Source organism: Acanthamoeba castellanii, assembly GCF_000313135.1.
Source record: "Acanthamoeba castellanii str. Neff unplaced genomic scaffold scf7180000084594, whole genome shotgun sequence".
In the NCBI taxonomy this organism is placed as follows: domain Eukaryota; phylum Discosea; order Longamoebia; family Acanthamoebidae; genus Acanthamoeba; species Acanthamoeba castellanii.
The window spans coordinates 261,692-279,532 of record NW_004457584.1 but is presented as its reverse complement, the minus strand read 5'-3'; the positions used below and the strand labels follow the sequence as shown (position 1 = coordinate 279,532).

At 58.1% G+C, this 17,841-nt stretch overlaps 11 protein-coding genes across 11 annotated transcripts; 7 read left to right on the top strand and 4 right to left on the bottom strand.

Annotated features, from left to right (window-relative positions):
* Window positions 1-137: 137 nt before the first annotated feature.
* Window positions 138-764, bottom strand: ACA1_053420 (uncharacterized protein; the record flags this gene model as incomplete). The annotated part of the gene is made up of 1 exon (XM_004343972.1): window positions 138-764. The coding sequence occupies one exon, from the start codon at window positions 762-764 to the stop codon at window positions 138-140; it is 627 nt and encodes a 208-aa protein (XP_004344022.1).
* A 115-nt stretch (window positions 765-879) lies between these two features.
* On the top strand, window positions 880-2,174 carry ACA1_053410 (uncharacterized protein; the record flags this gene model as incomplete). The annotated part of the gene is made up of 4 exons (XM_004343971.1): window positions 880-1,558; window positions 1,682-1,749; window positions 1,826-1,912; window positions 1,983-2,174. 4 exons carry the CDS (start codon window positions 880-882, stop codon window positions 2,172-2,174), a joined length of 1,026 nt encoding a protein of 341 aa, XP_004344021.1.
* Window positions 2,175-2,475: 301 nt separating this feature from the next.
* ACA1_053400 (START domain containing protein) lies at window positions 2,476-4,221 on the top strand (the record flags this gene model as incomplete). Its single annotated transcript, XM_004343970.1, has 8 exons — window positions 2,476-2,661; window positions 2,754-2,798; window positions 2,897-3,034; window positions 3,155-3,277; window positions 3,368-3,564; window positions 3,640-3,829; window positions 3,917-4,066; window positions 4,171-4,221. The coding sequence occupies 8 exons, from the start codon at window positions 2,476-2,478 to the stop codon at window positions 4,219-4,221; spliced, it is 1,080 nt and encodes a 359-aa protein (XP_004344020.1).
* A 280-nt stretch (window positions 4,222-4,501) lies between these two features.
* ACA1_053390 (prefoldin, alpha subunit) lies at window positions 4,502-5,203 on the top strand (the record flags this gene model as incomplete). Its single annotated transcript, XM_004343969.1, has 5 exons — window positions 4,502-4,626; window positions 4,697-4,798; window positions 4,858-4,965; window positions 5,024-5,078; window positions 5,141-5,203. 5 exons carry the CDS (start codon window positions 4,502-4,504, stop codon window positions 5,201-5,203), a joined length of 453 nt encoding a protein of 150 aa, XP_004344019.1.
* Window positions 5,204-6,169: 966 nt separating this feature from the next.
* On the top strand, window positions 6,170-7,062 carry ACA1_053380 (uncharacterized protein; the record flags this gene model as incomplete). Its single annotated transcript, XM_004343968.1, has 5 exons — window positions 6,170-6,224; window positions 6,391-6,415; window positions 6,625-6,675; window positions 6,740-6,856; window positions 6,930-7,062. 5 exons carry the CDS (start codon window positions 6,170-6,172, stop codon window positions 7,060-7,062), a joined length of 381 nt encoding a protein of 126 aa, XP_004344018.1.
* A 275-nt stretch (window positions 7,063-7,337) lies between these two features.
* Window positions 7,338-9,418, top strand: ACA1_053370 (PAP2 superfamily domain containing protein; the record flags this gene model as incomplete). The annotated part of the gene is made up of 7 exons (XM_004343967.1): window positions 7,338-7,523; window positions 7,706-7,913; window positions 8,055-8,181; window positions 8,307-8,574; window positions 8,692-8,828; window positions 8,987-9,227; window positions 9,311-9,418. 7 exons carry the CDS (start codon window positions 7,338-7,340, stop codon window positions 9,416-9,418), a joined length of 1,275 nt encoding a protein of 424 aa, XP_004344017.1.
* Window positions 9,419-9,586: 168 nt separating this feature from the next.
* Window positions 9,587-11,132, bottom strand: ACA1_053360 (zinc finger, domain containing protein; the record flags this gene model as incomplete). The annotated part of the gene is made up of 6 exons (XM_004343966.1): window positions 9,587-9,712; window positions 9,793-9,907; window positions 9,996-10,149; window positions 10,235-10,438; window positions 10,583-10,682; window positions 10,851-11,132. 6 exons carry the CDS (start codon window positions 11,130-11,132, stop codon window positions 9,587-9,589), a joined length of 981 nt encoding a protein of 326 aa, XP_004344016.1.
* Window positions 11,133-11,385: 253 nt separating this feature from the next.
* Window positions 11,386-12,276, bottom strand: ACA1_053350 (histone H3(2), putative; the record flags this gene model as incomplete). The annotated part of the gene is made up of 4 exons (XM_004343965.1): window positions 11,386-11,435; window positions 11,535-11,581; window positions 11,704-11,822; window positions 11,962-12,276. The coding sequence occupies 4 exons, from the start codon at window positions 12,274-12,276 to the stop codon at window positions 11,386-11,388; spliced, it is 531 nt and encodes a 176-aa protein (XP_004344015.1).
* Window positions 12,277-12,512: 236 nt separating this feature from the next.
* On the top strand, window positions 12,513-14,502 carry ACA1_053340 (cytoplasmic dynein 1 light intermediate chain 1, putative; the record flags this gene model as incomplete). Its single annotated transcript, XM_004343964.1, has 7 exons — window positions 12,513-12,657; window positions 12,728-12,859; window positions 12,922-13,175; window positions 13,328-13,421; window positions 13,560-13,766; window positions 13,849-14,058; window positions 14,150-14,502. The coding sequence occupies 7 exons, from the start codon at window positions 12,513-12,515 to the stop codon at window positions 14,500-14,502; spliced, it is 1,395 nt and encodes a 464-aa protein (XP_004344014.1).
* Window positions 14,503-15,063: 561 nt separating this feature from the next.
* ACA1_053330 (uncharacterized protein) lies at window positions 15,064-15,276 on the bottom strand (the record flags this gene model as incomplete). The annotated part of the gene is made up of 1 exon (XM_004343963.1): window positions 15,064-15,276. One exon carries the CDS (start codon window positions 15,274-15,276, stop codon window positions 15,064-15,066), a length of 213 nt encoding a protein of 70 aa, XP_004344013.1.
* A 603-nt stretch (window positions 15,277-15,879) lies between these two features.
* Window positions 15,880-17,830, top strand: ACA1_053320 (actin subfamily protein; the record flags this gene model as incomplete). The annotated part of the gene is made up of 8 exons (XM_004343962.1): window positions 15,880-15,953; window positions 16,027-16,151; window positions 16,228-16,323; window positions 16,411-16,643; window positions 16,736-16,867; window positions 16,960-17,039; window positions 17,300-17,372; window positions 17,768-17,830. 8 exons carry the CDS (start codon window positions 15,880-15,882, stop codon window positions 17,828-17,830), a joined length of 876 nt encoding a protein of 291 aa, XP_004344012.1.
* Window positions 17,831-17,841: the final 11 nt, after the last annotated feature.

Here is a 17,841-nt window from a genome sequence, read left to right as displayed (position 1 = left end):
CACCGCCTTTGTGGCCATCTTGTTGTGCGTACATGTAGAGTGTATAAACGTACGGTATGGTAATGTATGGTATGTGGTATGGAAGAACACGCAAACATACCTACCTACACACACATAGCTCACACCTACATAGCCTGCTACTCGGCTGCCATGGCATCGCCGCTGGCGGGGTTGGGCAGGCCGAAGCTGGCGGCGAGCTTGGCCAGGTCCACCCCGCTGGCCTCCACCAGGCCCACCCCCTTGGGTCCCTTCGCCGTTGCCGACGAGGCCGCCGCGTGCTTGGCTTCCCACTCGCGGAGCTCCTTCTCGTGGCGCTGCCGCATGTCGTCCTCCAGGTCCTTGAGCTGCTTGGTGACCCGCTTCCGCTCCTCGTTCTGTCGGAAGTCCTTCTTCTTCCACTTGCTGCGCTGCCGCTTGAGCGTGTCGATCTGCTGCCGCACCTTCTTCCACTCGGCCTTGTGCCGCTGCAGCAGCCGCCCCTTCGACTCCTCCTCCGCGCCTTCTTCTCCATCCTCTCCTCCTCCCGCGGCCTCCGCTGCAGCACTGCTGGAGCTGGAGCTGAAGCTGCTGGAGGCGCCTTCGCCGGCAGAGGCGCTGGCGGCGGCCACGGAGAGGGAGGCGTCGGCCATGGTGCTCACGCCCACTTCCTCCTCATCTTCTGAGGTGGCCTTTTCCGGAGGAGGTGCGGCAGCCGCCGCGCCGGGACGCTCGTAGGGGTGTGCGAGGGTGCGCGCCTTCTTCTTTTGCTTCTTGGTCTTGCCCATGATGTGTTCTCCGATCAGCTGATGAATGAAGGTTCGCTCCTCCTTTTTTCTCCTTTCGTTTTCTTTTTCTTTTATCTGTTCTTTCTTTTGTTAGAAGCTTCATTGCGTGGCGGACATGGAGGAGGAGGTGCGGCAGCACCTGGTTGTAGTGGTGGGGGCTTCGCGCGGCCTTGGACGTGCCCTGGCGCTCGAGCTCGTACGCGACCTGGATGCACCTTCGGGCAGCGTGGAACCACAGCGGCAAGAAGACCGACCACCCGTTAGACCCCACGTGCGAGTAGTGCTCGCCGCTCGTGACGCTGCCGGCCTGGCTTCCACCGCGGCTGCCATCAACAAACAACATGGCCAGCTGCATCAGCTGCAGCATCCAGGAGTAGCGCCGCGTGTGCTGGAGGTGGACCTGGGTGCGGCGAGCGAAGATGCCAGCGGCAGAGAAGGAGCCGTGGCCGCCGTCACAGCCGCCGTGCAGGCCGGTGTGGCGGAGGCGCAGGAGCGAGGGCACGCCTGGCGGGTGGTGGTGGTCTACGCGGCGGGCGCGCACGAGCCGGCCTCGGTGCGGGACGACGACGCGGAGGGAGCGCCCTGCTGGCGCTACAGTCGGGCCGATGACTGGAGCAGCGAGGAGGTGGCCCGCTGGTGGCGAGTGAACGTCGGCAGCGCGGTGGCGCTTCTCTCGCGCCTGCAGGGAGGCCTGGGCCTCGCCGGTCAGGGCTCGCCACAGCCACAACAACAGGGCCGACTGGTGTTCGTGTACCTGTCGTCACAGGCGGCCGAGGAGAGGTGGTGGCCTCAAGGTTCGACGCACGCCTCTCATCTGCTCGAGCGTTTCTCTCATCCGCTTACTGAGCCGTTTGTCGCGGCCTTGACCACCTGCGCTTTCTGCGCCACGCGCGCGTCGTGTTCTACCGTTTTCTTAGGAAACGCCCTGTACGGACCACAGAAAAGAGAGGCTGAGGTGCAGTTGGCGAGCACAGCATCAGCGACGGTATGGGACGCACGGTTGGCGCTGAGAAAACACAACGTGCCCACCACGTACCGTGTGCGTGTGCGTGTATTATCAGGACACCACATTGCTGTGCGTGCGGTACCCCTTTGTGGCGACCGAGATGGCGGACAAGCTCTTTGCCGAGCTGCTCCCAGTGGATGCGGTACAGGCCGCAATCTCTCCCTCTCTGCTTCTTAACCTCGACTCCCAACTTTTTGGTGTTGTGTGTGCAGGGCCTGCACGCTGATCCCACAGACATCACATCGCCGCCCTTGGCACGCGAGCAAGTGTTCCTCCCCCTGGCCAAAGCTGCCGCCGACACCGCAGCTCTGATCTCGGCGCAGCCCAGCAAGGCTGGTGCCCTACACGCACCCTTCCGCCTGGTGGAGCCGCAGGTCTTCAGCTACGAACCGGCACGCCAATGAGAAGACGGATGAGAAGATAGCAGACCGAGCTTACCTTCCATGGAAAGGAACCCCAAGTTAAAAGAGGCGGAAGTGGCGAAAAGCCGCGAGCAGGTCGACATGAAGGAAAAATGAAGCATCCCAGTAATGCATCCAATGAATATTCAGATGTTTGAAATTTCGGACTTTGAGCGGAGACTTCGCCCAGCTGTCAACCAGCAAGTTGCGCTGCCGCGATCTGTTGTTGCGCTCCTCCATCGGCCGTTTGATTGATTCATCATTTTCTACTCGCCCACTCAGATCTCCTCTATTGACCACCACCATGCAAGGCGAACGTCCGATCCCCGACCTTTCCACCTTTGATCCTGCTGACCACTCCTGGTGGCAATGGAGAGAGATGGGCTCCCCCGATGACCCCTACAATCAGATCCCCAAGCTCAGCCCGGAGGATTCGCTGTACAAGGAGTATCTCGACATCACAGAGGCCGGCTACGAGTCCATCCTCAAGGTACATGACTGTTTCTTTAATGAACACAGTGCCGTAACGGAACAAGCGATCAACACATTTATTTTTTTTTTTTCATTTTTTCAATCGCACAGGACTATGATGCCGACGAGGGCTGGGTGTTCTGGAAGGAGCAGGATGTACGCCGCCTCGCTACTTCGAGATCTCGTTCATAATTACCACCTGCGCACACACTCACTCATCTATCTCTATGTTTTCCTTTTATTTTTTGCAATAGGGCATCACCATTCACAGCAAGGACCACCCTGATGACCCCGTCAGGTGCTTCCGTGGTAAGGGCATCATCCCTGCCACTGCGGAGGTGCTGCGTCTGCATCTGGTGCAGGTCGATCTCAGGAAGTACTGGGACGACATGGTACGTACTGCGGCCCGCTTCTGCAGATCATCAGCTGCTACTCGTTTTTTTTTAACCCTCTGGTCCATTTTCCTAATTAATTAATATATTTGTTTTGCCTCTTTTTTTGCATCTCTGCAGTTCCTCGGCGGCACCTACAAGATCGAGTTGACCCCCACCGTGCGCGTGTGCAACTACAAGTTCAGCGCTCCCTGGCCCGTCGCTTCTCGCGACTTCGTCATCATCGCTGGCGAGAAGATCACCGTTCGTGCTCCCTCCCCCTCCATTTGTATCGTGGTGCCGAGCTGCTGACCCGATGGCTACAACGTGTTGCTTCGTCATGCGTGCGTGTAGGATGATGGCCTCTTCGTGACCGTCGTGAACAGCATTGAGAGGGATGACATTCCCGTGGAGGAGGGTTTCGTCCGCGGCATGCTCAAGTCCAGCGGCTTCGTCATCAAGCCGCTCGACAACGACCCCGTTACCGGCAAGCCCCGATGCGAGATCACGTACCTCGTGCAGCTCAACCCCATGGGCTGGATCCCCACCATGTACGCTCCCGTCAGCCACACACACAGAGAGTAGAGAGCGAGACTGCTGACGTGTGTGCCGTGTGTGGTCTCCAGTGTGGTCAACACGGTGAACGTGTCGCAGCCGCTCTGCATCAACACGCTCAAGAACGCCATCCTCCTCACCGAGGCCATGGTCGAGGAGATGCTCCGCAAGTTCACCGAGCTCCCCGCCGAGGAGTGGAAGGCCGACAAGCTGCGCCGGCTGCTCAACAAGGCGATCGACAACCACAACGGCAAGCCCGAGGTATAAAAAAAGACCCTTCCCCCCTATATGTTCGGGCAGGGCTCATCCTCTCATCTTTCCACCGCGCCACACACACACGCAATGCAGATGCTGTACGAGCCCATTCAGTACGTGGTCACGGGCAAGCGTATCTGCGACGAGGACATCTGCGAGACCCTGGAGAAGATCGGCAAGGAGGAGGCCCTGTACCGGATGTGGAAGGGCTCCATGCCCTACCTCCAGAGCATCGCCAACAAGGTACGCGCGCCCTGCCCACCACCATGGCTGCCTCGTTTTCGTTTCTTCCCCCCCCCCTAATCTGGGGTGACTTACGCTCTCTTTCCTCGCTTCCCGCCTGGCAGGAACTGAACGCCACCGCTGCCGATGCTCTTGCCAACCCGCCAAAGCACTAGATGACGATGACGACGACGCACGATGCAATTTTCCTGGGTCCTCTCGTCTCGGGCCTTTCGCTTCCAGTCTGACCACCACCACCAATCATCCCCCTTTCCACCACCCACTCCTCTCTCGTCGTGTCCATAGCCTGTTCCGTTACTCAGCTGACCCCCACAACACAACAAGGGCCAACCCACCGAACACTCCATTTTTCCGCCTTATCTTTTCTTTCTTTCGACCAAAGGGAAGAAATCAATCCTCATGCAATTAAAAATTAGTTATACCTCATCGTGCAAGATGGAGCTGGCAGAAGCGCGGGCAAAGGCAGCAGAGTATGAGGCGTTCATTGAAAACCGGCTGAAGATGGACCTCAAGAGCGTGTTGGATCAGAGGGAAAAGCTACTGCGCCAAATTGCCGATTAGTGCTGCCCCCCGCAATCGCGATTCTCGAATTTGGCGGGAGTGGAACTAATCTTGAGTGAATGTATGCAGCATGACCCTCAAGAACAACTTGTTGGCCATTGAAAAGAACGAGCTCAAGGCTTTCAAGACCCTGGTGAACTTGGGCTCCGAGTTTTACATCCAGGCCAAGGTGTACGTAGAAACGCAACCCTCGAAGCTGCAGATTAATCTCACATCTTTCCATGCGACAGGCCTGACGCATCCAAGGTGTTCGTGAATGTTGGTCTGGGCTTCCACGTGGAGTTCACTCCCAAGGAGGCACTGAGCTTCATCGAGCTCAAGGAGGCCCATCTCACTGGGTACGCTGCACCACGAGAGCTTGTACCCCTTTGCTCAGTCTCACTGAATGGTGCACAGGCGCGTGAACGAGCTGGCAGAGACCGCCAACAGCATAAAGTCGCGCATCCGAACGGTACGCGCAGCCACTCTCCTCCCTCTTGCTGGCCAAACCCCTACAGCAACTTTCTTCACCAGATGTACACGGGCATTGCGGAGCTCATGAAGCTGGCCACCATCAACGAGGAAGACGGACGATAGTAGTGTGGTGAGGAGACATAAAGTTTAAATAGGAGCACTTGGCTATTTATTGCGCGGTGTGCGAGTTGCACGTCCCGGTGGGCCACAGCAGCAGTCCAGCTTGGGACACCACACCCGGGCAAGCCTCGTGGAAGCTCGCGTTCAGCGGAGAACTCTCGCGGGCCTCTGCTGCGGCCGATGGGTGGCGAGGGTAAGGCCGTGCACTGGGTGAAGAGACAAGAACAGTGAGAACAACGTCCAAAAACATGATGGAATGTGGAATAAACAGTGATTTGCTCAGACTTCTAAGGAAGAAAGGCCATCAAAGAACCGCCCCCTTGCGAGGGGCGTCTCACGTAAAAAAGTTGATCATCATGTCTAAAAAAATGGATGGACAGGCGGAGATGGGCACTCACCTCATTGTACTTGGCCACTGGGCGCACTTTCGAAGTGGTGCGGCGATAAGCACGCCATGGATGGGTAAAGCTGCGCAGCATTCACATTTCAAACGGAAACGCTAGCCATCTGTGGAGAAAAAAAAGGAAGAATGAGTAAGGCGGAAGAGGAGTGATGGAGAGAACAAGTAGAACGAGGGAGGCTTCAGATTTGTATCACCAAAGGCCTTGCCTTCGGCGTTATCATCCAACTCGGTAGCCGCGCCAAAACGGCGCAGCTACGCCGTAATTATGCTTCTATGACATAACATCACTAGCCTCCCACTTTCGCACACGCTTGGCGTGGAAGGAAGAGGTACCGTGCGTGTAGAAGTGGCCGCGGCAGGGGTCCTGCTGCATGGCGGCGGATGTGGTGAAGGTGAGCTACTGCTGTGCGGATAGCGGATACGCCAAGAGGGAAAAAGGCGCTGCTTTTTATCTCCTGCATGTCGACAAATAAACTGCAAAACGAAAATCAGAATAAAACGAAAAACGCAAAAAAACAAATAAAAGAAAAAGATAGTAATGCGCAGGGTAGCGTCGAGTGGCCGGCATGCTGCCGAGCTTTGGGGCGGAAGGCGCCTGCTGGCAACGGCCAGCACCACCGGGTACGCCACCGGGACAGGGTCTCGTAGCGCAGGTGTTGCCCACTCACACTGCTGGGCAGCAGCAGCGTAGGGCGTCGTGTGGCAGAAGTGCGCGTGCGGGGGGCGGAGCGAGTGCTGGAGGTGGCGTTCGTGCCCACCGCCTCTCCATCACCACCGGCAGCTGCAGGGCCGCCGGGCGAGGAGCGGTTCCGGTACCCCGCCGAGTACCTGCGCGTGTACAGCCCCGCTGCGGCACCGCACCACCACGAACCCACCGCCACCGCTTCCGGCCCACCCGTACGCGCATCACCCTTCTTATTGCTATGTGGTCGCGGTTGACACTTCTTCACCCCAAACACGGGCACACACGACACACGACACGACGCACGGCACATACGACACACAAGTTGGTGGTGGGCAGGCGTCACGTGGGCATCATCAACGTGCGGCCCGTGGGCAACTATGCCATCCAGTAAGTACCCTCACTTCAACAGTTCTTCCTTGTCGCCGTCCATCTTGGTGCTGGCTGATCGTAGGAATGCCGGCATTCCTCACGCGCGTAGAATCGAGTTCGACGATCTGCACGACACGGGCATCTACTCGTGGGACTACCTGCACCACCTGGGCTCCAACAAATTCGCCCTCATGAAGCAGTACCGCCACTTCTACCCGCACACAACCGATGATGCCTCCTCTTGCTTTTCCACCACCACCAGCTGAGCGCAGTCCCGGGAACCTCAGGTATCTGCGGCGGCTGCAGGCCGCGGGCAAGTCGCGGGAGCCCGCCACCCGGACCCGGCGCACCTCGCGTCCCCCGGCCACGACGACGTCCGCGCCGGCCGCGCCTGCGCAGGTCTGACCAAGCGAAACTCCGGAGTCAGAAGCGGAATTCCGGCAATGACAGAAAAGCAGGAAAATGTACATTTTCTTTCTTTTTAATTTTTCAACGGCCGAGACAAGATGAAGCCGCACCACCACAAACAAAGGGAAGTGGATGAGGAGGGAGGGGCAGGGGGCTACCAACCCATCCACAGCAACAACAACAATGAAAACAACAATAATGATAATGATAACGACAACAATGACGACGATAATGGCTACGACGATATTTATGGCCAAAGGGAAGGGTCTGACATGGGCGGGGGGTCCCCCTTCCACCCCTACCACGCGCCCTCGGCCTACCGCACCCCCTCCACTGCTCTCGCCAGCGGCGCGGGCTACGGCCACGACGACGACGACGACAACAACGACGGCTACGGCGACGGCTACGGAGAGGTCTACGCGCGCCCCGGCCCCTGGGCCGACGCCGAACTGCTGCCGGTGCCCCTGCCCCTGCCGCCCCCGCTACGGGACCACCACCACCACCACCACGAGCGCGACCACCACCACCACCACCACCACCACGGCCACCACCACCACCGCCCCAGCACCGCCCCAGCTCCAGCTCCCGCCCCGCACCCACGCCCCGCACCCCGCTGTACGTCTCCCCTCATATTTTGTAGACCCAACGTGGGCTGTTGGGCTTGGCTGGGCTGGGCTGGGAAATGGCTCATTTCGTTTGTGCCGTGGCGGCGGCGGCGGCGTTGGCAGTTGTGGTCAAGTTTCCGGAGGCGTGGGACGCGTGGATGCAGCGGGCGGACGACGCCATCATCCGGTGGCTGCAGCGGCCCGCCGGACCCATCTTCATGGCCCTCTCCCTCGCCATCACCGGTGCGTGCATCGCGTGCCCCGTGTGCGGAGTTGCGCCCTCTTCGCGTGGCCACGCCTCATCTAACCCGTGTGTGTCGTGTGTTGTGTCGTCGTGTGTGTTGTCTGACGTGTGACGCGTGTCGTGTGTTGTGTCGTGCGTAGCGTGCACGACGATCGAGCTGGCGTTCGTGGTGCCGGTGGTGCTGTTCGTGGCGGGCTGGGACTCCCTGGCCACGGAGCTGACCTACCTGGCCCTCACCACCGCTCTCGTCTCCCAGATCCCCAAACGGTTCGTTCCGCCATCTCGCCCGACACACCGCCACCCTTGCTCCCTCCCTCCTGACTACTCGGACTCGTCGTGTGTCGTGTGTGTCGTGTGTGTCGTGTCATGTCGTGTGTGTCTTGCCATGGCAGGTTTTTGTGGCGATCGCGGCCCTACGTGGCTGGCCGCGCGCAGACGAGGCGCAAGGACAAGACGAGTTCGTTTCCGTCGCGTGCGGTGACGTGTGCGGTGGTGTACACGTTCGCCATCTGCTTCGCCGTCGCGGAGCGCTCCCAGGACGCGCACGTCATCCAGTGGTGGATGCCCCTCGTCGTCTTCGCCGCCTTCCTCCTGGCCTCCTTCGCCCGCATCAACCTCGGCGTACACTACCCGTCCGACTGCGTGGGCGGCCTCCTCCAGGTACCCGCGCCCGCCCACCCAGACGGCCATGAGGCGAGGCCTCACTCGTGGCAATGTGTGCGTTTGTGCGCGTGCGATTTTGTGCGTGTGGCGTGTGGCGTGTGCGGTGGTCGGCAGGGCGCGGCGATCTGTGTGGTGGGGACGCTGCTGTGGGAGCTGGACGTGATCGGGTGCACGTCATGCTCGTCGTCGGACACGTGCTACTCCACCGAGGACGACGCCATCACCTGGCACACCCTCGGCCGCGCCAACTGGTACGCACGCACGCACGCCAACTAAACCTCTTCCCCCCATCGGCATGTGAAAGACGCTCACGTGTGTTGTGTGTGTGTGTGTGTGTGTTGTGTGTGTGTGTGTGTGTGTGCGTGCGTGCGTGCGTGCGTGCGTGTGTGTGTGGTGCGTGTCACCTCAGGTGGGTGTTTGTGTGCCTGTTTGCGGTGATGGCGGGGATCGTGGGGGTGTGCCTGGCCAAGCCGCTCGACTTCTGGGCCAAGTGCGACCGGGTGTACGGGATGCTCTTCCCGTGCGTGGCCTTCCGCGTGACCTTCCTCTGCCCGGTCTCCCTCAACGACCACGCCTCTCTCGCCGCCCCGACCTGGCCGCCGGCCTGGTATTCCTACCTCGTCGGCATCGGCCTCGCCGCAGCCTTGACCGTACGGCTCCCCACCGCCACCAAACCGCGTGTCGTGTGCGTGTGTGCGTGTGCGTCGTGCCTCACACTGAGGTGGCGGTGCAGGTGTTGGGGGTGGCGAACAAGGGGCGATACCCGTTCGTGGCCTACCTGGTGTTCTTCTTCATCACCTTCTTCTCGCTGTCGTGGTGGCGTCTCTTCGTGAGCTCCTGACGACACCACAGCCTCTTCTCCGCGTGTACAGACACCATGACCACAAACAAAATAAAATAATTCTTCTACACTTCCACCAACAATCACACTGACCCCCAGCTATCTGCTGGTTCTGGCGAATGTGTATGTGTATGTGTATGCATATATGTTGCCAGGAGGTGTGTGAGTTCACATGATGTTCTTCCGCTTGCGGTACTTGAACTCAATGGCGCCACCCTCGTATCCGCGCGTTTTGAGGATGTACTCGAGGGAGTGTTCCGTGCCCAGTACCTCGCCCCGGTACGTGATCTCCAGCTGGTGTTATTGTTGTTGTGTTGATGAGGTGCTGCGTCACCACATTAGAGAGAGACGAAGAAGAAGGAAGGCCGACGTACGTCGTGCAGGTTGGGGATGGCGAGCTTCATGCCCACGAACTTCTTCAGGTGCCGCACGGTCACTCGCGCCGACGTGCGGATGACGGGCTTCTCCAGCTGCTGCAGCCCCGGCTCCCTAAGAAGAAGAAGAAGAAGAAGATCAGCGCATCGTATGCTTGAGTGACTATTCCACCTCACGACTCACAGTTTCTTCTCCTCCGTACCCTTCGTCGAGTGTGAGCTCGAAGGCGACCTCGTCCTTGTAGATGGGTTTCGACGGGTCTCGCTTCAGCCGCTTATTCGCTGGCCGCGCCACCTCCGCCGTTCGGGGCGCCTTGCTCTCCTGCGTCTTGAGCAGAATGCCCTCCACCCGCTCGGCTGGCCACGAGACGTGTCAACATTCCGGTCAGCCCAACGTTCCGATCGTAGCCAAATGGAATGCTTACGGCCGCGTGCCACGCACCTTCTTGGATCATGCCGCGAGAGCGATAGAAGTGGGCCTCCTTGGCGATGTCCTTCTCGATGAGGTCGCTGAAGATCTTGTTCACGATCGTCTGCACGGTGCGGTCGAACCTGATGCGCTCGAACGGGTTGGGTCGGAGATCGACCCCACAGAGCGGGCAGTCGGCCGTCGTCTGGAAGTACTTGTACAGGCAGCTCTTGCAGACTTAAGGACAAGTCGCGACGTGCGGTCACACGGGCCACGGTGAGTCAGCAGCGCACCACACACCGAGCACCGAGCACCGAGTAGTAGTAGTGGTCGTAGTCGTAGTCGTAGCACGATTACGAGCGGTAAGGAAGAGAGCCGTACATGTGTGGAGGCACTCCCGGATGGTGTGGGCGTCGCGTAGGACGCCCATGCACAGCTGGCACACGAGGAACCCGCTCAACAACCGCGTTTTGAAGATTATCTGCTCTCGCCGCACGCAACACGACACACACGACACACGACACACGGAGTAGTCGACCACATCGAAAGGAAGTAGAGCATGAGTTGCGGTAGTGCCAACCAAGCCTGCCACTGCCACTGCCACTACCACTACCGTGGTGGTGCTCCTCCGAAAAGGGGTTGTACGTACGTTGCGTCCGTCAAGGATGGGTGGGCGGTGTTCTGACTCTTCCACATCCTCCTCTTCTTCCCCTTCTTCTCCGTCCTCCTCTTCGGCCCCCGCAACACTGTCCTCGGCCGCCGCACCGTCCACTGCTTCGTCTTGGGGCTGGTCGGCACTCTTGTCCGCGCAGTCTTCTTCTTCTTCCATTACTCGTCGCTCGTCCTCATTGTGCTCGCCCCCCTGGCCTTGTTTTTGCCCTGGCGCTGCCCCCTGATCTTCGGAGTCCAGGCGATCGGTGTCCTCCTCCATCATGCTACTCTGCTCGGGGGAATCCCTTTTTGTTCCTCTCGAGGCACTACTAGCCTCGTCAGCTTCTACTGTACTGGCTGTGTGTGCTTCCATCGATCTTCTACGTTTTGTAAATCAATCTGTCTGCGAGCGCTCCCCCCCCCGCCGCTCAAGTGGCATTTCAGGAATTTGGCGGGCAACGGAATTGGCGATGAAGGGGAAAAAATACAGATGTCGAGGGCACACTGTGGTGGTGACAACAAGGAGGGAATGATCAGAAGAGGGCTTCTCGTGGGCCGCGTATTCGTCGCGCGAGCTGGATGTCTGCAATCCACAACACAACAGCTGCCGGTTGAGCGATGGGCACGAACGCAAGCGAAAAAATGGCGGTAGAAAAGAGGGGCGTTGTAGCGTGTAGCGGACCTTTGGTCATGATGGTGACCCGCTTGGCATGGATGCAACAGAGGTTACTGCATCGATGCCCAGTCAGAGCGTGTGTTGATTGCATGAGCAGAGATGGAGGACGTTAACGTCATGGCAACAGGCGGATGACCTTGGAGGGGAAACGGCAAGCGGAAGAGGGACCACGTACGCGTCTTCAAAGAGGAGGGTGAGGTAGTGCTCGGCAGACTCCTGGAGGGCGAGCAGCGCTTGGGCTTGCCAGCGGAAGGGCTCCAGTCCATACGAGACGTTGGACGCAACCTCCTTGATCTGAACAACATCCCCCCACCCATCACGTTGAACGTTTCGTTTAACATTGGAATAATAAATAAATAAACAGCAAAGACTGCACGCAGAGATATAAATATACAAATATACAAATAAAAAGGTGAGGGCAGTGGCCTTGTACCAGGCGGGCGAAGGGCATCTTGGGGATGAGGAGGTCGGTGGTGCGCTGGTATTTGCGTATCTCGCGTAGGGCTTTCGCGCCAGGTCGAAACTTTCGCTTTTTCTTTTCTGGCGGGGTGGAGGACGAGGAGGACGACGTCGCTGGCCTGGCAGCACCGGTTGATTTTCGTGCCATCTGTCGGCTTCGGGGGCTGCTCACGCTCGCGTTTTTGGTGGGGGTGGAGCTCTTCCGCCCTCGCCGCTCCGGACTCGTCGTCTCCCCACTAGGTGGGCCACCCGAGGCAGCTGCCGAGGAGCTGCTCGACGAGGAGGGCATCTTGTGGCGACGTCTCTGATCGATGTCCCAACGGTCGAATTGCGACCAACGATCGAGAGCGCCAGGAAATTGTTGTTTTCTCTGCGTTTTCTTGGGCTGCATTGTTTGGGGGTGGGGACCAAACAGACGAGGCCACCAGCGCAAAGAGAACACGCGGAAGAGGTGATCGCGCTACGCAAATCCGCCAAATCGAGGAACCCAAGTGGATTGGATTGGATTCCAACGCATCGCGCACAATGGCTTCTACGAATTCAGAGAGCAAGTCGCTCTTTGCGGCAGGGGGCGAAGCGAACAGCGATAAGGAGAGCATCTGGCAGCAGGTGTTGGCTCAATCGGCCAAGAAAACACAACCACTTCCCTCCAAAACCATTCTGCTACTCGGTAATTCCTTGCTCGCCGCCTTCGTCTTGCAATTTGGGACACACTTCTCATCCGTGTCCTCATTTTGAAGGCGAGCGGAACACGGGAAAATCTTGCCTCGCTGCACGCCTGCGTGGCCAAGATGTGGTGGAAGGGACGAAGGGCGGTGGTGTGGCGCTCGACTATGGATATCTTGACATTCTTTTGAGCGAAGAGAATGACGGTACCACCACCCTGCATAATTTCAAGCGGAAATCGCTTCTCACTTCTCCTCGGCGGTCAAAGATCTGCTGGACAGGGTGGACATCTGGACGCTAGAGGGGGAATTGGCATTTGCAAACATGTTGGACCTGGCCATCAACGAGAACACGGCCCCAAAGAGCTTGGCCCTTATCGCGTTGGACCTCTCCCAGCCGTGGACCCTGGTCGAGACGCTGCAAAAGTGGATCAAAGTGCTTGAGAACCATCTTGATGCGCGCTCGCTCAGGGACGAAAAGAGTGAGGGCCTGGGTGTTCCACTCCTTGTCGTCGTCAACAAGGTACGGCCACCACCACCGCCCGCCTCTCGCGCCGGCAGCGCGCGTCACCAGGAGTCGCTACGCACCGCAGGCAAACGAAGAATGTGAACTCTAACGTCACTCTACCGTGCACGCATGATGTGGTGGTGTGTTGTGTGGGCACGCCATTGCAGTCTGACGCGACCGCCGCCTTGGAGAAGGACTACGGCTACAAGGACGACCATTTCACCTTCATCCAGCAGCATCTCAGAAGAATCTGTCTCAAGTGTACCCGACGCCCCCATCACCACCCACCCACCAAAACCAGAAGACCTTCTTCTCTTCTCCTTTTCCCAGCCGACTGCTAGCAGGTTGCTCATCGCGGTGATGCGGCGGTGGTGGTGATGTCGTGTGCGCGTCGCGCAGACAAGGCGGGGCTCCTCTACACATCGGCCAAGCGGGATAAGAACTGCGACGTGCTGCGGGGCTACGTGAAGCACCTGCTCTACGCCCTGGAATTCGACGCCACTCCCCAGCTGATCGAGAAGGACACCATCTTCGTTCCCGCCGCGTGGGACTCCATCGAAAAGATCCAGATCGATTTCAGCAGTCAGAGCCTCACCAACGACGAAGGTGCGCCAGCACTTCTTCTTCCTCTTCTTCATCTTGTCCGACCAGTGGCTGACGGTGGTGGGTGGTGGTGGTGCGTCGACAGAGGCCCCGTACGCGGACGTCATTCGCGTGCCGGCGTCGGTGAGCAGGCAGAGCAAGACCAACTACGAGGCGGAGGTCCTGGCAGAAGACGACCAGACCTTCCTGGAGCGACAGCTCAAGCAGATCGACAAAACGCCCCAGGTCGGGCCGGCTCAGCCTGCCGGCCCGGGAGCTCTCTACTCATCGCCCACCAAACCACCATCCACCAGCGGTACATGCTCGACCCTTCATCAGGCTCACCTGCCGCCTGCATTATTGACGCAAGGCGATGTGTGTCGTGTGTCTCGTGTGCGTGTCTACAGTGGAAGGAACGGCCCCCAGCACGCCGGCCCGCTCGACCGGCCGACCGTCAATGGGCGCCACACCACTCAAGACGCCCTCCACCCCGCTCGCCACGCCGACCAAGGCGGCCGCGGCCGCGGCAGCTGCGGATGGGACGCCCTCTCGCGGCGGCGCGAAGGGCGGGCAGAACGAGCACAAGGTGCTCTCCGAGTTTTTCAACAGCCTCATCAACAAGGACCCGCGAGCCGCGGCGGCCAAGCGCAAGCCCCCGTCCGCCACCGCCACTGCGTCATCACCCACCTCCACCGCGTCGCCTTCGAGAAAAGAGGCCGAGAAGTCCATCAACCGGCTCACGGCCAAGCGGGACAACTAGCCCCGCCAGCGAACGAGCGTGTTACTCCCCGCGTACATAAATTGATTCAACGAAGCGCCAGCAGGTTCCCTCGCCCACACCAGCTCCAGACGAGGCTACCGCAGAAGAAAAGAAAGAGAAAAAACCAAAGGTTTTTGAAGCCTTTCCCGCCTTTTTACGCCAACGTGAACAGACAACAACTCTCTCCATTGCTTTTCATGTGTGGCACATCATCACCATTATCATCATCCAGTAATTCTCTCCTTCCCTCCCCCACCATCTGTTGGTGTTACTTGAACTAGTTTGGTCTTCTACAGAAGCTGCTAGACAAAAGGGGAAAGCAAGGGGGGGGGAATGCCATGGTTTGCAGATAATGGTGTTTTGGGGGGAAGAGCTTTGTGGGAGATCTTTGTAGACAAGAGAGATGGCAGTTCAAGACACAGAGTCAAGACACAAGAAAAGAGAAGAGAGAAGAGGTGTAGGTGTGAGAAAGACTGTCTGAACATGATCTGACAGAGCTAGCCAATGCCAGCAGTAGAGGGGGAAGAGAGGAGGGCCTCAATGCCAAGCTGGCACTTGAGGTCAGAGTTGAGGAAGGGAATCAATGCACAGCCCCTCAAGGACACAGACCTGCATCCTCATGAACCACTGCTCCCACACTGTCAGAAGCATGTCCATGGTGGAGGTGCTGCCATAGTGGGGGGACCAGTCATGGAAGGTGGCCTTCAGCATGCACTGAAGGGTCTCCTGTGTGTTGTTGCAGAGCCCCCCCAGCACCAAGATGGTCAGTGGCATGCTCTGTGATCTTGTGCATGTAGTTGGGCTGATGGTGGCTGCAGATGATGGTGGTGAAGGTCTCCATAACCTGCATGTTTGCCTGGAACCACACCATGTCTTCCTTATGAGAAGGGAGTGAGGGGTTGAAGATGTATATTGCTGGGCTGAATGGTTGTGAAGCTGTTTGCCTTGGCCTCAGAGAGGTACCATTTCTATGTGGTATTATATCAAAATACACCTATACACTACATCACTACCTCTAGCTTGAACAAGGGCAGCCACAGTCAAAGTAGCCACCACCTTCACCACCAGGACAGACCAGCTTGAAAAGTTGCTTTACCTCCAAACTCAAAACAGAATAAAACACGGATCAGATTGTTTAGTGGCTCTGTTGCATTCGCCAATTTGCTCACACTTTTCGTAAACGAAAAAATTAGCTATTCATTTCTTAAAATAACAATATAATAAAATGCAGACACTGGTGGTGGACTGGGGGGCGGCTAGCACGAAGGCCAGGACGGAGGCGCCAGGGACTCCAGCGAGCTGGCCATCGAGGAGGTGGCCGACCTGTGGCGACTCGTGTTTGGCCCTCAGCACCTCTGCGTTGACACCACGGAGCACATGCTCATAACGGCCGAGGCCGCCCTGGCCCCCAAGATCCACCGCGAGCGCTGCTGCCAGCTGGCATTTGAAGAGTATCAACCCCCCCCCCTGACAGCCACTACTTGCACATTTTTCTTTTGGTTTGGCCTCATTGTGTGGCTGCAGGTTTGGTGTGGCTGGCTACTATGTGGGCACCAGCGCGGTGCTGAGCCTCTACGCAGCTGGCCGCACCACTGGCATCGTTGTGGACTGCGGCCACCACTCCACCACCCTGGCACCCATTTATGAAGGTAAAGACTTTGTGTTGCAACGCCTTCATCCCGCAAGTAGCACGTATACACTTGCTACTTGCTCACAAACGCACAGGCTACGCGTTGTCTCACGCGATCAAAAAGCTGCCCTACGGTGGGATTGACACCACCAAGAAGTTCATTGACCTCCTCAATGACTCTCCCTTCCGAAGTACCGCATCCGCCTCCTCTTCTCACCCACTGACATTTTGCTCAGCCTCATGATTGTCTCTTCTTTGTTGTTGTTGTTGTTCTTCAGCGTGGCGTCGCTTGTCCAAGACGGCGGGGGCGGACCTACGTGAGGTGGGCAAGCTGAAGGAGCGTGTGTGTCGGGTGGCGCTCGACGTGGCCACTGAACGCGACGCCGCACACCAGCTGCACGCACGGTGGGACGCCCTGCACGCGGCTACGGCCAATGAGGCACTCTACCTGAGCAGGCTTCCCAAGGAGCTCTCGCAGATCGTGCTAACCAACGTACTCGACGGCGAGCCGGTACGCTCTCTGCCGAAAAGCCTGAAAAACACGCACAACGCACGACACTCACGGCACACACCGCACATGCAACTTATCATTGTTGAGTGCAGGTCGGAATCACTCGCTACGCCCTTCCAGACGGCACAGTACTACGCGTTGGCGAAGAAGTGTTTGGCTGCGTGGAGACCTACTTTGATCCCACCTACTGCCACACCACAAGCTCTGCGCGGAGCTCAGCCACAGTGCCCCTGGGGCGCAGCCCTGTCATCCGTGCTGATCCGTTGCTCTCAAGCACGCACGCTTCTGCATCGGCCGAGGTGAGCGATGCTGACAGGAGGAGGGTCCACCCATGGGCTTGGCTGCCTTTGTCAGTGATGCCATACAGCTCATTGACGATGATCTGCGCAAGGACCTGTACAACAACATTGTCCTTTCTGGCATGTTGCCCTCTCACCTCTGGTGTGAAGCCTTGCCTTTGAGTCCAGCAGTACTGACGCCCTTTTGGTCCAAACACAGGCGGTGGATGCAAGTTTCAAGGGTTTCATGAGAGGATGCAGAGTGACATGACCAAGTTATTGGTGCGTGCTGCTACTCTACTCTCAGTCACATCAATGCCTTCAATGTCAATGAGATGACCTTGATTGCAACTGAGCCTCCCCACTCTCAATCCTCAGGACAAGCGAACTCTCCCATATGTTCCTCGCATCAACCCTGTTCAACCAGATCCACTCATTGGCAGCTGGATTGGTGCACACTCCCACCTTGACAATGTGCAGCCTGTATGACAGAGCACTGATCTTCTCTGCTCTGATCTGATCATTGAATGCTTCTTCACTTCTCATCAGGTGGTTCCATTTTGGGCTCATTGTCATCTGACATGTGGACATCTGTGTGCATTGCAAAGCAAGCCTATGAAGAGCATGGTCCCACCATTGTACACCAGCGATGCTTCTGACACAGCTGCACTCATGCGTTTTACTTATTTATACAACTTTTAAGAAAACCCTGTGCGGTGTGTGTGCCACGTGTGTGTGTTGCAAATCGCACACGCTCTGGCTCACGGACTGGTTGTGAGTTCACGTCCACTGCCGGGTTACCTGTTGGGGTGGCTGCCGCCGTGCAGTTGAGGTGGTGGCAGCCAGCCTGCAGCCATGCGGATGCCGGAGATGAGGTGGTGGGCAAGGCCGCCTCCACACCGGGACTGACCAGCTTGCCA